At 36.8% G+C, this 18241-nt stretch overlaps 1 protein-coding gene across 15 annotated transcripts in view; it reads left to right on the top strand.

Moving 5' to 3' along the window:
* fhod3a (formin homology 2 domain containing 3a) overlaps positions 1 to 18241 on the top strand; it is a 247016-nt gene that overhangs the window by 29636 nt on the left and 199139 nt on the right. For all 15 annotated transcript variants that reach the window (XM_041244725.1, XM_041244726.1, XM_041244727.1 and 12 more), the window contains exon 3: positions 6238 to 6302. In XM_041244725.1, coding sequence (XP_041100659.1) covers positions 6238 to 6302 — 65 coding nt within the window. The remainder of the gene's footprint in view (positions 1 to 6237; positions 6303 to 18241) is intronic.

An 18241-nucleotide genomic window follows, 5' to 3' on the forward strand; every position in this document is an offset into this window, starting at 1 on the left:
ATTTCTTTTTATATGCTGTTTTTGTTCTAAATACAGGGTTGAGAACCGCTGAGGACTAAGCAGGATTCTGTTCTGTGGTAGATTGTGGCCTGAGCCAAAGAACCTTTTGATTCCTTTTGATTTGTCTTGTTCCTTGTTCAGCATTGGTATTTAGTTTTGTAACTTTTTGTGCTTAATTCAGTCAACATTTTACTACAGTTCAAATCACTCTGAGACAGATAGGCAACATTTTAAGTTACTGATGTAGCTAAACAGTTTATTTCAACTACATTCATTTTCTTTTATTTATTTTTAACCATAAATTATCCCATTATGACTTATTTTCTGAAACCTCATAAATAGCCACTCAGTAAGACTCATGGTTGCAGAGAAAATGGTAAAATTGGTACCGTCTTAAGTGGGATGTTCAGGGGTGGTCAAGCCAATAATTTTTTGTGACAATACATTCCAGATATTTGTGGGAACACTCTGAGCCCTTGGAGCAACATATTTATATTATGTTAAATGGTGCTGTCAAAGATAAACTGTTTTGATTTCTGATACACTTGATTAGCAGCATTGAAAATATTTACAGGGCAGTCACTTCCTACTGGGATACAGCTTTCTTCAGATTGTGTTTTGCAAGTTCCAAGGGCATAACAGCAGCTTTCCTAAATAGGAGCACATATTTCACACCTCAATCAGGTATCAGATTTCTGCTTGAAGGAACAGAAAGCCTGTTGTATAAATGTCTGCATGTTTGTGTTTATAATTTAATTTACTAGCAGTCTGTATGAAAACACTGGAAAAATAATATTTTATAGGCCTGCAAGAGAGTCACGAGGAAAATGTTGCTTTGTATTTGTGTTTCAACAGTACTTCGGTATGGATTTGTAAACCGAGACATATTATGTAGCAGTGGTGTTAAATATACCGTTTTTGTACAGCCTTCACCTGTGATTCTCAAATGTCACTACAGCTTACTAGTTTCTGTTTATTTCATTTTAGCAAATGATAAGCTCTGCTGCCTAGCACTACCTAAGAGACCCCTATTCTGCCCCCTGTTCATTTTCACGTAGGGCTAAGTACGTATGTAGGTGACCGAACAATAAGGAAGTAAATAAGTAGGCAAGCTAGCAAATGTCTAAGCATCAAGTAAATTGTTGAGATCACCAAGCTTGCAAGTAGGTTATTGAAATATTAATTTTCTAATAATTGAAAAGCATAAATTAAATATATATATATATATATATATATATATATATATATATATATATATATATATATATATATATATATATATATATATATATATATGTCAGCTGTATACAACCCTGGTAACACTAGAAATAACACATTACAGTTGTCAGTGTCATGAAAGGTATGCAATGAACTATGCCTCAAATGTGCTAGATAAACAAGTAGTACATGTAAAGGCCTAAAGAAGAAAAACGGAATTGTTTTCCATCTGTCCCTTAATATTCCCACAGCAGGTAATTATGGTAAAATCATAGCATATTTGAGAGTCAAATTAGTTACAAATATGTATCATGTTAATAGTATTCCGCATCTTCGGTTTTTGTCTCTAAAAAAAATTAAAAGTAAAAATCGGGGGGAAAAAAATCTCAGGATACCCACTTACATGTGTAGTATGATGCATAGCAGTTCTGGTTTCTGATTAAGTTTAATGTCCCTGGCATGTAGGATGAAACAGAATCTGTGCAAGTCAAGGCCACATTTTCCCATGTAGCTGGTACTTTGCGAACGTTTGGTCAATCGCTGTGCTGATGGAAATTTATCTACAGAAGGTATGAACGTGACATCAGCATAAAACAAGCCAGGTGTATTCGCAGTGTTGTTTTTTTTCAGCAGGACACAAAGTTAAAATAGTTACGGACTGTGTTGTTGTCAACTCAGGTTTATTATTTATGATCTTGCTTGTTTAATTTTTCTGAGCAAAATAGCCTTTCTAAACCAGGCTGAAGGTGTTCTCGCTGGCTTTCATCACTGTGGTTGTGTCTTCGCTCCCTGACATGCACACTTTGTGTTTTATGTCTATCACTACCTGGTTAATCTCAGACTTGTGAGTGTCACTGAAGAGTCCTGTGGACTCTTGGAAAAGTGAGAAAAAAGGTAACTCTCCTTTTTGATTGAAAAGGGCTTTGCTTTCATAATCCTCTTACTACTCAAAATGACAACCATTACTGTTGGTAATAAAACTAGTCCGTTGTGATATAAATATATATAATTGTATAGCTTTGTACAATAGGTTTTAGATTCTGGTTTCAAGTTGTTCTTCAGGGCCAGCCGGCAGAGCAGAGTCAGACACTATCCATCTGAACATTCAGTTTGCAGCCAGGGTTTGGATGCTTCCTAACCTTGCCTACCTTAGCAGGGGCATCCTTTGATAAGCATGGCATGTGTGTTCCATCCCTTGCCAGGGCTGATTCTTAAGGAAACCAGTAAATATCAAAACCAATTAATACCTTAGTGGGATTAGAGGAGAGAAACAGAGCAGAGGAATAGCTTATTATTAACAATGTGTAAGTTGTGTTGACGTCTGTTTCATACTCTCTAGATTTGTTCATTCTCACCAACACCCTAAATGAGACGTTTTTTTTATTTCTGAAGATGGTCAGTAAAAGACTGGGAGTAGCAAAGGCCAAGTTGTGTTTGTTTGTATTTACTTGAATCTATATATAAACAAACCCATTAAAAATACCTATATCTAAGCCCAGCATTGATATTAGGCAAGAGATATGCAAAATTCAGGATGGGGTTCAGAAGAGTGCTCATGTAAAGTTGTGAAAGAACTAAAGTAACCTTGAAGTGGCAAAACATGAATGTCAGGAGCCATGGGGCTCCTTTATTTAGTTTAATTATTTACCTGTTAAGGGAAGGAAGGATGGAATTGATATTAATTATTGTAATTCAAATGAAAAGTAAACAAGGAGCTAGTCTCCAGTCCTGAGTACTCTGCATGGCAGGAAACAATTAGAGAAGTGACCAGGTAGGTATCCCTGATATTGACACCGAAGGAGACAGAGAGAGGGAGAGCCAGGGAGACGGATTCTTATTTATAAAGGTCAAGACACAAAGTGCTGGTTTCCAGATTAGGTTTCCTGGGAAAACATTCAGCTGATGTCGAAGGACACAGGTTGTGGACCTATTCATCTCTCTTTGTAGCACTGGAATGGCTACTGGCTCAGCTCTCTGAACTATTTATCTTATACATCAGGAGGTCAGTCCAGCATCTCTCCTGTTACCTATGACCTGAACTACCGCTGTAGAGATGTCTAATCTTGTTCTTATAAAACAGGAAGATTGGAAAAGTGGTAAAGTGATGAACATTAACAAATCTGTTCAGTGACAGACTTGGGGAGACTCAGAACGAACATGTTAACTTCCAATGGAAGTCGGGTAAAAACTTTGCCAGGTTGTTTTTCCAGAATTTTACTCTTGGGAATGTAGGGGGTGGGGGGGTAACAGAAATTAACATTTGCAGAGCCCAAATGTAACATATGTGGAAATGTTTGTATTTGTTTCCTTCTTTTCTTTTGTTTATTTAAAAAAAATCAAACTGATTGTATTCTCAATGGGGCCTCGATCACAGCTATTGCTCCTCATCCATATCCACAATTGTGTTTTCACAATTCTCGCTGAGGTGTTTGTCTGAAGTTATAACTTATTTTTAGTTTGACTAGATATTATTTGTTGTTGTTTTAAATTATGGACCAATCATCCAGGAGCCGTGCAGGGATTTAAAACACTACAGTCTAGAGGAAAGGTGGTCAAGCCGTGGCTCGCAAGCCATATGCGGCTCCCTGGCAGTTCAAAAGCGGCTCCTGGTGAAATGCTGGGTGACCAACTTTGTGGCTTGAATGAACTGAAGAAAGAATAATAAACAAAAACCAACAGAAAAAAGACAAAGGAAAAATAAACACAAGTTTATTATTGTTGTTCTCTATATTCATTCATGTTTATTATTCTTTCTTCTCTCCCCTTCTCTTTCTTCAGTTTCTTTGAGCCTGCATGTTCACTGCAAGGACATTTCGTCACTTGATGACCTTCGACACCGTGCTGGTACATGCGTATTTTGATCACCTTGTGTGAAAACCGAATGTGCAGTTGAAAGTGAATTTCATCATTTTGAATTAAGTGCTCATTTGTTTCATGGAGACAATGGCATTGAGCAAGCCATCCACGAGTAAAAAACGAAAGTATGAGGCTTTAAGCCAGAATGGGAGGAAGAGTTTGCTTTCACTGAAACCAGTGGTAAACCTGTGTCTCATCTGCAACATATCACTTAAATTACACACTGTAGTTTGTACAAGGCGAGCAACTTCAAACTTCATTATGAATCAAATCACAACAGCTTTTCATCTGAATATCCTCCTGGATTTTAGAGAAACAAGCTAACCATCTTCAAAAGCACACCTCAGCAGTCAGCTCCTTTTGGCTTTCAGTAAAGAAGCTGATTCAACGACTCAAGCAAGTTTTGTATGGCATGGAATAATAGCTCCTGCCAAACGTCCTTATTCAGACAATTTTATTTTTTTTTTTAATTGGAGTGTTGGCTGGAGAAAGCATGTTTAAATGTTATATTGCAGGTCTAAAAATGAATATTGTATTTACATATATTATGTCTTATACTGTGCATTTGTCATCCACAAAGCTCTCCAAAAGTATTTAATACATGCAGCAGTCATACAAAAAACAACTTTTTTTTTTTTTTAAAACCGAACATTCAGATCTTCAAGGGAAGTGCTGTCAAAAAGAAAATAAAAATATGTCAATAAAAATATATCTCTTTATCTGGTGTTTTTGGTGAAATCTGGGCAGTTATCGTATTTTGCTTCATAATAAATGAATATATTATATTTAAAGTGCTTAATACATACAGTAGAAACAGAAATGAATATGGATTACCTTGCTTTTTCAGTTACACAGAATGATTCTTCCCAATCTTTCTTACCAGCTCAGTGCTCTTCTTGGGTTCTACAAGTTTTCCTTTTTACAGATGGCTGATGTGTTTCATTTTCACTTTTGGCTTTTCTTTTGCTAATAAGAAACATGTCCATGTTCAGGGCACCGATGAGGTGTTCAGTTGTACAGGTAGCAGTGTAGCAAAAGGCACAAGGCAGTGATGTTAATCTCTAGCAACAAGCCTCCCATGTTGGTAATGGGACTTTGGCTGATAAGAACAATTACTCCCACAGCACAAATTAAAACGATGTGTCACTTGTTATGCGACAAATGAGAAAAAGCAAGTTAACAAATAATAAATAAAATAATAATTCCGATATATTCATAAGTGAAATGAAAGTAACCAATTGTGTGTTCTGGTTTTCTAAACTAAACCCTTAATTGAACTAATAATTAGCTTAATTAGGCCTTTTTAAGTTGGAGATTTCAACTTAACTATACAATCTTATAAATAACTTGAAATCTGCAACTTTTTAGGAGCTGAGAACAATTAAAAAGGTCTAAATAAGCATAAATATTGGTTCATTTAAGGGCTTAGTTAAGTAATTAAGAGCTCAGTTGGAATGAAAACCAGAAGACATGGGTCCCTGAGGATGGGGGTTGATAACCACTGCTCTAACGCATTGGATCAGCCCTGGCATTAATGCCAAATCAGTTTAGCATAGAAATGCTCAGGCATTTCAAATTGTATACATAAAATGGAAAACCTCATCCTGCAATTGTATACTTTAATTGAAAGAGTAAGCTGAGGGTACATACATATTTGACATTTTCTTTGTCAGAATATTTTAATGACGGAGTGCTGCCTCTGAATCATGAGGGACTGGCTGTGTTAAAAACGGAAGCTTTCCATTATCAAGAGACAAAGCTCTAGCATGAACAAGCCCCTGTCAAAATAAGCCCTTAGGCTCAGCCAGATACTGCTGTCATTAGAATTCACCTGTGATCTCAGGAAGTTAATTTCATTGATCACTTTCTCCAGGGGGAACTAATATGGTGAATACAGTCAATTTTATTATTATTATATGATAGTGTTTTTTGTGTATGACCCCTCCCATGTGTATGATGCGTGTAACACCCCCCCCCCCCCCCCCCCCCCAGGGGACAAGCATCCCACTGAACAGTTTCCAAATGTTGGCAAGTATGTAATAGAGCATGTTGCAAAATCTAAAACGGTGAATAGAGTGTCTTTAAAATGAAGGAGAAATGCATCTGAGACAAGACATATAAATCTGACAAAGTGTTTTGTTTTGTTTTTATTTTCTCAACCAGGAGGGGTAAGAAGCACAGTATAGTTCTGAGGACCCAGCTCTCTGTAAGGGTCCACGCCTGCATCGGTAAGTTAAGGCAGCCATTTATTAAAAGTTTTAAAGAGTAGCGTTTTTCCAAAAGGTATATAGTGCTATATGTTTCCATGTGTTGCTACAACTGTTTAAATAATGTACCTGTAATTTTTCCTTTCATCCTTAACATCCTGACAACCTTTTACACTTTATAACTTTTATAATCTGTTTCAAAGCACTTTTCAAAATGTCCGCTCTAGTGCACTGGGGTTTGAGATCTATCCTATAAATCAGTCGTTCTCAACCCTGGTCCAGGGGACCAACTTTGTCTGCTGGTTTTCATTCCAAATGAGCTCTCAATTGCTTTAATTGTTTACAGCAGTTGCAGATTTCAAGTTAGCTATAATATTTTATAACTAAAACAATTAAAAGGGTCTAATTAAGCAAATTATCATTTTAATTAAGGGTCTAGTTAAGCAGTTAAGAGCTTAGTTGGAATGAAAACCAGAAGACAGTGTGTCCCCAGGACCGGGGTTGGGAACCAGTGCTCTAAATCACTGCTGGAAGAGAATGATAAAAACTAAAACAACACAAGTGCTCTGGCTTTTCTGTTCGTACCACATCATGGATCGTTATTGCTGTGTTACCTGTTTGACAATGTGGGCACTAGAGCGGCCATTTTGAAAAGACCTGTAAAACAGACCTTGAAGTATAAAAAGCTATCAGGATGTTAGCAATGACAAGAAAATTATATCTATAAGTTAACAGAAAGGATCACTACTTTTTCTTTTGTTGAGTGACGCTTTAAAATGAGAAGGGTCAAAGGCATGTTTTTTTTTTTAACAACACTTTCACCTTTAAGGCAGAAGGTTAGAATGATGTTTTCTGTGATAATAGTAGCGAGTGTCAGAGATGCTTAGGGAGAGTTCCAGCTGGGATATTTTGGAATGTGTTATGGCTTGTGCTGCAAGTGAGCCAGTCAGACAGACCCAGTATTAAAGTCAGTTTTTGGAAGTCTAAATGATGATAGGCTGTTTAGATTAGTTTCCCCTCTGGTTTTGTTTTCTGGTCTGATGTTACATCTTTTTAGCATCTCTTATCCTTCCTGGGATTTGGATTGAAACAGTTGCCTCCTTATGCAGCTGAAGATAAGTTGTGAGTTGTGTTTTCCTAACCTGGTTAGCCAAAGCAGGGTGCATAGAGTACCTTACTCTATATGTGGGATAATGGAGCAAGAGGGTGTATTGTATTGTGTTAAGCTTTATTTAAATATTTGTGGACATGGCTCGCTGGAGTTCATTCTTATTTTTATCATTTTTAGTTGTCTTCAGTAGCTAGCGAATGCGGTTTAGTTTCGAGGATGTTCAGGGAGGGATGTCAATTCATGATCTCTGAACATAGCACAGGGATTACCAGAATTCAGTCACCCTGTCTCACCATTGCACTTCCACAGAAACCTGTAATGTATGTATTAGTTGGGAGCAACTGTGGTTCTGATAGAGCTGTTTAGAAAACAACATTACAGCACAGACTGAAACTAATGAATTATGAATAGCATTATTAGATGCCAAGTATTCACTTCACATGAAGAGTATTGTTTGTAGTACAAAACAAATGCAACTTTTGTATTTGTATTAAGATGGGCTGGAGATGTGCAAAAAAGGGTATTGCATTACACACAGAGTTGTGCATTTTCATGCACATAATTAATTTGCGGGTTCTTGCACATAGAATTGACATACCCTGAAATGGTTTCAGTGAAAAGGTTTTTCTTTGGTTCACTGAATGAATATTTCAGATTGCATGTTGGTAGTAGTAACCTGTAATAGAAAAATTCACTTGAAACAAACACATGTGGAGAGTGTTAGCAGCTCCACAAAATGTGCAAACAAATCTGATTTTTAATTAAAGAGTTTGGTTTTCAGACTCATGTGCACACTACAGTGGACCAGAATATGTATAAGTTGGTGTCAGTTTAGTAGGCACCATTTCAACATAATGGAAAAGGAAGACAATAAGGAGGTATGGCCCTGTTCAGAGCACATTTAACAGTGTGCACTGAAGTGGCTTTGTAAAACTGATTAGAATTTTGAGGACTTGGAGGTGGAATCTTCTTCCTTATGCTACATCATTCATGTTCAGATTCCACTAGAATATTGGTTCATTTTTTAAGCACATATGCCTTCTGTAAACACTTTTATTATTCATGTCTATTATACTGCTCCTATATGGGAAAGAAAATCTGTATTTGTTACATTTACAGAATGATTTAAAATGTACTTACAAAAATTAAATGCATACCTATTTGCTTTAATGGTACAGGGTATTAAAAAAAAAAAGTCAGGGCAGAATCTGGTTTATTTGGAATAAAATAGGTATTCGCACATGTTCGATCATTCCACCATTGTTATTTCTGTATTAAAGTGATTTATGTCAGCAACTGTGAGAGAGGGAGATTTTCTCCTGGCCAGGCCATTGAGATCCTGACATTTCATACAATTTCCTCATAAGTCATCAGTTAGAGATCTGGAGACGATACACACCAATGCCTACCTCTGAAGTCAGTTGATCAATAAGGTTTGTACTTGTTTAAAACTTTTCTAAACTAATAGTAAACTAATTCCGAATTTTTTTTTAAAAAACCCAGAACAACCTGTAGCCTTTCTGCTCTTATCCATTTACAATATTTCTGGTGTATCAGCCTGCATCAGGAATCTTTGTTTCAGAAAACTGCACACTTCTAAAGCCGCTGTGACAAATGCTTACTGCCTATAGTGGGAGGCTTTGTAGATTATAGACATTTTATAATTAAGGACATAAGAACATTTAAAAAAAAAAAAGAGTCAGTCCTTTATAAAGCAAGAAGCATATTCTGATAGCCCCTATTCTCCTCTGTTACGTCAGCCTGCAGCAAACAGCAATTTGAAACTGAATAATGTGCTTGTGTCCTCTAGGGTTTTTTTTTTTTTTACTGCGGAAGTCAGTATTCATGTCAGAGGTTCTTGACTTCAAAGCTTTTCAGGGGCAAGAAGTTTCAGTCGCCACAGCCTGTGTTGGCTTTGGGATTATGTGTTAGAGGTTAATGTCTGTTGTAATCCATCCCATCTGCCCGCAATAGGTCTTGTATTTCTTCTAAGCCCAATGTAATTTAACGTCCTGTAGTCTACTTGGAGTGCACATGAACATTGTTGTTGTTTTGTCTGTGGATTGTTGATTGTTGATTGTCCTTGTTCACTGACTGACAATTAGATTCTCATGCCAAGATTCGGCTTATATTTAGAGAATCCACTAATCAGATGATGATAATGATGATGATGATGATGATGATTCTATATCTATCTATCTATCTATCTATCTATCTATCTATCTATCTATCTATCTATCTATCTATCTATCTATCTATCTATCTATCTATCTATCTATCTACCTGTCTGCTTTCTCTGATACTATTTTTTCTGTTTTTATTGAGTCTAAATGGCCTGTGATGGTAAGCAATGTTTACAGACATTTAACTCAGAAAACTGTGTCTTTATAATCTTGGCAATAATGTTGCTACCTATTTTTAAGGTAGTGCAAGTACCTTAAAATGAGTTAGCAGACCTAACCTATTTTATGTCATTGTGGTTATGAATGTTTATTTGAAATGTTGACTAAAAATATGAACATTTCTGTAAAACTGTACTTTCTAGCTAATCCTTTATTCTTGTGAAATCAGGCATTTATTGTGTCAGTCAAGTGGTCAAGTCAAGAAAATGTAGGATCAGGTTTTTTAAAGTAAGGTGTTAATATAGTCAGCCAAGGTATGGTAATTGTTCAAAAGAGCCTGCTAATGAGGGTTAAGCATGTGTATTTATTTAACTTACAGGTAGAACTTTTGGAGGATTGGGTTACCAAGTTCACAATGTTGCTTGTCTTTTGTTTTGGAGCACTTCCTCCATTCCTTTCCATTTCTCAAGCCAACACATTTTGGATGAGACGGTACACATTGTAATAATGTTTTACAGATCTGAAATATACAGCATTATAATGATAAAAAATAACTTGATGGTATGCTTCAGAGCTCAGTATTGCTATTGTCTGCATTTTTCTTTCTTTCTTTCTTTCTTTCTTTCTTTCTTTCTTTCTTTCTTTCTTTCTTTCTTTCTTTCTTTCCTTTGCCCCACAGCAGACCACTTTAACTCCTGTAGCGCTCAGTTAGCATTCTCCATTTCAGGGACGTTGTCTGCAATGTGTAAGCTGTCTGATTGGCTCAGACAAGGAGATCTCAAGGATGGTGCCCACAGTTGGTGCACGGAGACAGACAGTCTTTTCTAAAAGTGCCACAAGTAATCAGACCAGATGGCCACCTGCAAGCTAATTGAAATAGTGACAGTGCTTACTTTAGTACAGAGGTTTTCAACTGGGGCTATTTCTAAGGATCATAGGGGGTACGCAGTAAAAGATAATAATGGTATTGGATTGATTTTTTAACAATGTTTTGTATTATCTCTAAACCACATACATAAATATTTCACTTTTGTTTCACAGCTCAAATGTTACAGCCTTACTATAGTTTCAAAATTATCATCCACATATACACATGCGTGATATTAGGAATGTCTGCATTTTAGTAAAAGCAATAGCGCCCTGTTGAATTTGTTTTCAGTGTTTAATAGAGAATATCCAGCACAATAATGGATAAATGTCTTACTAGTAAAAAGAAAACGAAGGACAAAAACACAAAGTACAGAGACAGATAGTTATACTGAGTCCCTTTGGATCATTTTTATGTTGTCTTTAATATAGTTTATCATAGTTTGTTATTATAACTTTATCTCGAGGTTAATATTTTTGATGTTGTATACATTTTAAATGGCACACTCTGAGATGGGAAGTAAATGGTAACATTTACAGTGCAGACTATTTTGGATTATTTATTAATAACTTTGCCGAATAGGTGTGTTTCCGACGAGATTCACAAATACTGTCATTTGATTACCATTTGGTATTCTATCCTTAACCAGCAGTTTGTCAGTCCCAAACTGTTGTGACACAAATTATATATTCTGCTTTCAGTTTTATTGGAACTGTGGTACCATTCAGTAGAGTGAAAATTGTAAAGGGATACTTGAACTGAAACCTCCAGACACATGGGATACAGTTTAAAAAAAAAAAAAAAAAAAGTTGAAAACCTCTGCTATAGTACTTTGGAGTGTATTGTGTTTGCCAGCTACATATGTTCTTTACTACCTGGAAAAATGTTTTGTTTCAGAAAAATGAAGCAGTACTGGGTTAAATTATCTTTACAATAATATTTAAGAAAGAAGATGCTTATTATGTTTATGCCTATCCCTACCCCCATCGACCTCCAATCCCTCATGCCTCCCTACACCCCCTCTTGCCTCCTCTGCTCCTTCTTAATTGGCTGACTGGTCATGCCTTCTCTTCACTCCATCCTCCCATGCCCGCTCCTTCTCTTCATTAGCCCCTCTGTGGTGGAACCAGCTACCGGAGAACCGCAGTACTGCTCCGTCTCTCACTGCCTTCCACCACCTCCTCAAGACCCACTTGTAGATCTATTGATTTACCCCTCCTATGCACTGGTTGCCTGACTTAAGCATCCCGTTTCTGGATCCTCAGCTAATCTTTGCAGTCAGTACTGCATTACTAATAGGCCATTGTAGATATAACTTATTGTAATCCTAACTTGTTGCATCCTAGTTCATAGTCTGTTTTAGTAGTACTATTGCACTTACTATTCTATACTGTGTTTAAATATTAAGCTTGCATTGTAACCCTGTACTGCCCTGTAACACCTGTAAGCCGCCTCAGACAAAGGCGACTGCCAAATAAATAAATTAATTAATTAATAAAAGGATTCCTTATTTAAACTCAGAAAGTCAGTGTATTCCAGCAAAAACACATTGAAAAGAAGAAAAGCATTCTTACCAAAAAAGAACATTGTGTTTACAACAATTTAAATGAAACAGAACAAAAAATCCATCATTTTCAAGACCAATAATAAATGTTAAGTAATGTGTAGTTTAAACAAACTATACTGCCGTTGTTCCTGAAAATCTTTAACAACCTAATCTGTCTGGCTTCTTGTTATTTCAGATGCAACTTTTGTGTCTGTAAAAGCCAATTCCTCCAGCTACACTTTCTAGACCTTAAATGTAAGACAGGATTGAGTTCACCTCAGCCATTGTGCTCTGTAGAAACAAATTCGGTTCCCTTGTTTGTGCTTCAGTAGGTGATCAGTCTCTTTGGAATAGGAGTAATTGTTCATGGCACAATCATGGGCAGATAAGATGTCTGCATTTGAAAGCCCAACAAAATGTATTTCCAAGCAGCTCGGTGGCTTCAGACAGTGAATTCCAATCTGGGGTCCTGGGTGCCTCAAACCGCAGCACAAACTCAAAATAGTTTCTTCCACGCAAGTTTGGTACCTGACAAAGCAATGTTCCCAAGGCTGGTGGATCAGTTCATTTACATCAGTGCTGCTGTTAGAAGGTTGGGGTTACTTAATTTTAGTGCTGGGACAAATATCCGAATATTCAGACTAATATTTTTTGACATGTATTCAGATACAAAAACCAGATGTTCGTATTCGCTAGAAATGACAATAATAATTGCATGACAGTTTAAAAAATCGCAAATGAAAAAAAGCTCTGAGTGATATATGAGATTTATATATATAAATAACAGATTATGCATGCATGCATAGTGATCTCTATGGAAAGCCATCTGGGTCAAAAAAGCGCTGTGCTGTTTAGAGCGAGTCAGAATCTCATGAGACAGAAAAAAAAGGCAAGCACGTCATAAAACCCTAACTGCTTCCTTCACTCACTCCACCCCACTCTCACTCTCTCTCTCTCCCAGGCCTCTTCCAGTCTCCCACAGGCCCCATCTCACAGGCCATCTTTTCCCAGGTCTATGGTCACTGTTTACTGTGAAGAAATGGCAATGGCAAGGAATGAAAAAAAAAAGTTAAAAAGAAATAAAATGTGGCTATTTATCCTGGGATTAAACAAAAAAAAAATATTTAGCTTGAACTGCTATTTGGCATCCTTTGTTTTGTAGTTAATTCACTCGGGTAAATTAAGACCTACACAATGTATTCTTTACTCCTGGTATATTCTTCTACTTTAACATTACATATTGTAAGGTGTTGCTGTAAAATAAAGGCACAGGGGCCATGCCCCCTGCCCCTGCTGCTGTGCTGTCTCTGCCTGCGTTCTGAACAATATAATGGCTTTTATTACTTTTTAAAAACAAACAAATATCCAAACAAATATTTAAATTATGAGCGAATATCCGTATGAAAATCTAGTGTTCGTCCCAGCACTACTTTATTTAGAATGAGAGACTTACCGCCTTAAAGTCAGCTCTATTGTAACTTAAATTCTAATGCCTAACAGTATGTCCCTTTGTACAGCAAAAAAGCTGGTTGTAAGGAACATAATTTAACAATTCCACCAGAGGATGCCTAATGTCATGGAGCTTCTTGAGCAGGGAAAAGATCCCTAATATCAGACACAATAACAAAAGACTCTCAGACTTTTCTTAGTAAGATAATTATATCTTTGTGATCATGAAATTATGGGCAATATCTGATTTATACAATGCTTTCACTGCGTAATGAGAAAATATAAACAGAGTAGAAAACTGAACTGAGATTTTTAGGCAGGATTATTTGGAGAGTGGTGTTCTTGTCTCCAACTCTAGTTACATAAATACAGGGATTCACTAAATGGCGGTAAATAACCAGAGTTACCGCGTGGCAGGGGGAAGCCACAACGTGTGCAAAAATGAACCAGCGGTAGCTCTATTCACTAAGTTCTTTATGTGCACAAATAAAGTGTGCTAAATAATTCATTTGCAAGTTGTCACAAAATGCAGAATTCAGTACGCAGAATTCAACATGCGGAATTATGCGTGAGGTTTACACACACTGTATTGTATAAGAGCGCTCAAAAGAAAAAGGTAAGTATGATTCTGAGTTTGTCACAATGACAGCGACCAAGGAGGACAGAGTGAGGAATCTAAAGTTTACAGACCAGTAGCTACATGTATTAGCAGAAGAAGTGGTGGGGAATTATGAAGGGCGTTTTGGTGCTGAATCAGCCAGAACATTAACTTCAGTGAAACATTAAGAACCAAATAAATGCGCTCCGTAGGAGGAGGACGGGGTCCTGTCCCAAATCAGAGTCCTGCGAGACAGTAAAAGCAGAGAAAGTCATTGTTAATGGAACATTTATGTTTAACTCTGCAAATCAAAGAAATATGTGTTTGTTCAACTTGATCTCCCTGATTTATTTTTTAATATTAATCAAAAGTCAGCAAAGCACTCGCTCAGTCAATGGACTCTGAGGATGTACGAGAGTACATTGGAACTCAAGTCGCTATTTAAACAATCTTTAAAAATGAAACAAGAGTCGTTTAAAATTGTCTGTGTTGGCTACAAAAAAAGGTAACAAGCAGGTAAAATAGATTTTTTAAAAACAACCTTGAAATGGTATATTCAGAAAACATTTTCGAGCTTTGTAAACTTTTAAAACTTATGTTGACACATTAATTACAATGACGTGTAATTCCCAGACTATTTTGCTTTCTTTAATCCCAAAATATAAGGAGCCAGCTCTTTTGTACAGCGGTATCTGTGCTATTTTTTAGTAAGAGAGGTCCCAGGTTCACACCTGCCCTCCATCTGTGTGTAGATTGCCTCGCCTTGTGTGATGCGCCTGCCTGCATGCCTATTTCGCTACATTGGTGTCAGAAGTGGACGCAGGTACCCCGGCACGCACTTATCAGACTGTAGCCTGGTGAGCAAGTCTGGGGCGGAATTGAGGTTGGCAGGGCTGGTAGGTGACGTAATCACACAAAAAGACATGAACCCGATATATGCTCCATGCAAAAGAGCCGGCTTTTTACATTTACCTATGCGGAAAATGTGATCCGTGCAATTGTTTTTATTGGAAAGGTTTGTTGATGGAAAAGGAGTTTTTCAATAGCTAGTCATAATGCATTACTGACACTCCATATAAGGTGCCGTGAAAAAGTCTTATTTATCTTGGCTGAAAATTGTAGAACATGTGACTCTTAAGCAGTTACTTATTTAAGGTTAATTTAAGCAGTACTCAGAGCTTTCTTCATATCTAACACCTTTTTGTAAAATGTTTGTAGCCTGCAAACTGCTTTAGGTACATGACAATACATATTATATTACTCTAAAGTATAACAATGACACAACATTACTGTGCTTTAAAAACTGATCAAACTGCTGTAAGTCCCCCAAAATATATCAGAATGAAGGACATGCATACAAATACATAAAAAGCCAAATCCAAGACATTGGAGACACACCAGTCTTTGCTATGTGCCAAATATGGGTAAGACTATTTTGGTGAGGTCTTCTCTGTTTTCTTATGAAGACATAAATAGGTTGTAAAAGAAAACCCTGTCTCAGTGTCAGATTCTACTTCCGAACAGGATCCTCTTCTTATTCCAAAACATTTTATTTTTTAAAGAAAAAGCTCTCTTCTAACTTATGCATGTTAAAACCTGACCTTTTTTTTTTTTTTTATCAACACAGGCACATGCAGTCATATCATATAATGTTTAACGGATGTATTTCTTTAGTATAATATCTGTCCTGTCATTGAATGCAAGGCCATGATTGATTGTGGGGTTTGGATGGATATCATAAATGTGGAGACCTTGGATCAAGTGGTTTACAGACTTCATCTGAACTTTAAACATGATGCACTGTCTTGAAACTTCTTGAACCACCCCACATGATATTTTTAATACTGCTATGTTAAGCTTTAGTGCTTTCATCGTTATAAGTACAGTGCTCAAGTTGTCACTTTGGGCTTTCAAGTGACATTTGTCTTGCCTGTCTAAACCATGCACAGTAGTTTTAAACAACTCTATGGCAGTCTTGTCTGCGAGTAGCAAGTGATATCAGAGAAAAACTGTAATATGAGGTGAACAGACCATTCATATCTGTCTATATTTAACAATTTAACAATTTCTGATGAAAAAGTGAACCTTGCAATGACAATATTAACATACAGTAAGGCAGTACTTTCTAGATTTAATCATATAGTTTTACAAATACAACATATAGCCTGTTGTTTTCCTATAAGTATCAAGACAGCGTCCATTCATATTTCACCTTTCGTTCTAAACGTTCCCAAGGAATGCACAAAACTGAATATTAAAAAGTCATTTGCCAGAAATGCAGATTATTAGAATAGCCCTTACTCTGTGTTCTTATTTGCCATTCTTGATGTCAACTGGTAGTATGTTCCACTGCCTTGATGTTTAGCAAAGTCTCACTGGAATAAATGTATTTGCAGTATTTTGGTCACACACAGACCCAGAACCAAGAAGGGAGGCCTGCAAACAGATAGTTGCAGTAAGGAATGCTGGAGGTAATACAGACATTAATGAATACCTTGACATCCGTCAAGAGATAAGGAACACCTCCGCCAGGCAATGTTATGTGTAAAATCAATGTAAATTACCCTAAATCAGATTTACTTTTTTTTTTTTTGGTCCCCAGATCACCTGGATGTAGGTCTCATAACATAATGAGGGAGCGTGACCTCAGGAAAAATACAAACACCTTGAGTGTAAATCTGAAGATGATAAATTAAAAGTGAAATGGTAAAAACAACACTTACAACCTTTGTCAGAATTGTAGCTTTAATAAACTGCTCTGTTACCTCTGAACATAGCTTACAAACTGTTACACCAAATATAAACAAATATACAGTAGCTGTGAATTATACTACAGTTCATTACCTCCAAATTGCTGTTGAATTGAAACCCTAATCTTACTGGGTAGACTGGGTGTTTTTGCACAAGACAGAAGAATAGGTGTCCATCTCATTTTTAAGTCACAAACTACCATTTACCACGTTACAGTTGCACTGTTATTTTGCAGGGTTTCCTTGCTTTTTCCATATTATATCTAGTGCCTTTCCGGCATAAAGGTCTATTATGGTAAACTGATCATTTGTGTTGCAGATCAGCAAGGCAGGGGACATAGAACACCAACATTCGTTTCATAAAAGGCAATGAGCTGAAACCTTGAGGGTGACCGTGAAGTTAAATCTTCTTGTTCATTACAGGAGGTGAACCAATGAGCCACCATGTTTAATGGCCCTGTTAAGAATCAGGTAACAGCAATCTTGTGACGGGATACCATAACTAATTTTTATATCGTTCACTGATCCATAACATTGGTTTATATGTATACATTTCTTGGTAAATAAATTTAAAAATACAATGCGTGCCTCTGCCATGTGGTATTATTTATTTATTTATTTTGTACTGTTTAAGATCCTCTTGTCTGGGTCTATGCATTGCACATTCATCCACCAGGGGTTTATATTATTTTCAAGACCAGAAGAGCAAAGTGAAAACTTGTGAACCTAATACCTGAAAAACCTTACCGTGAGTTTCAAAAAGACGTTCTCCTTAGGAAGGCCCACAGATGTTCATGTGATGGGGTGCCTCCAGATATAGTATTGATTTAACAAAGCTGAAGACTTGTGAAGAGGGTGAAACAACAAATCCAGTACTGTAGTTCAGTGTTAATGCTGGGTATTATTTTTTTCTGAATATCTACTGATCTCGTTTTTAAGTTACAACACTACCAGTGAGCTCCATTCAGGTGCTTTGTGACTGGCAGGGGCTTAACACCAACAGCACCTCTCGCACAGTACCAGCACAGGCCTGTTGTAACCCATATGCCATTAATCAGCAACCATCTGGTTCCCATTGTAATTCGAAAAAAAAAAAAAAAAAAAAAAAAAAAAAAACCTCTGTCTACATGTTCATCACCACTTACATTTTAGATCTATTGTACACATTCACATTCTCCAGCTCAATTGAAAGCCCCTGACATATTTCTGAGGTAACCTGACACTGCAAACAGTGATACTGAGTTTAGCTGAGCCTAATGAGCTTGCTGTTTTCCTCTTAACTGATTAAGCATTTTT

Source organism: Polyodon spathula, chromosome 3 (genome assembly GCF_017654505.1).
Source record: "Polyodon spathula isolate WHYD16114869_AA chromosome 3, ASM1765450v1, whole genome shotgun sequence".
In the NCBI taxonomy this organism is placed as follows: domain Eukaryota; kingdom Metazoa; phylum Chordata; class Actinopteri; order Acipenseriformes; family Polyodontidae; genus Polyodon; species Polyodon spathula.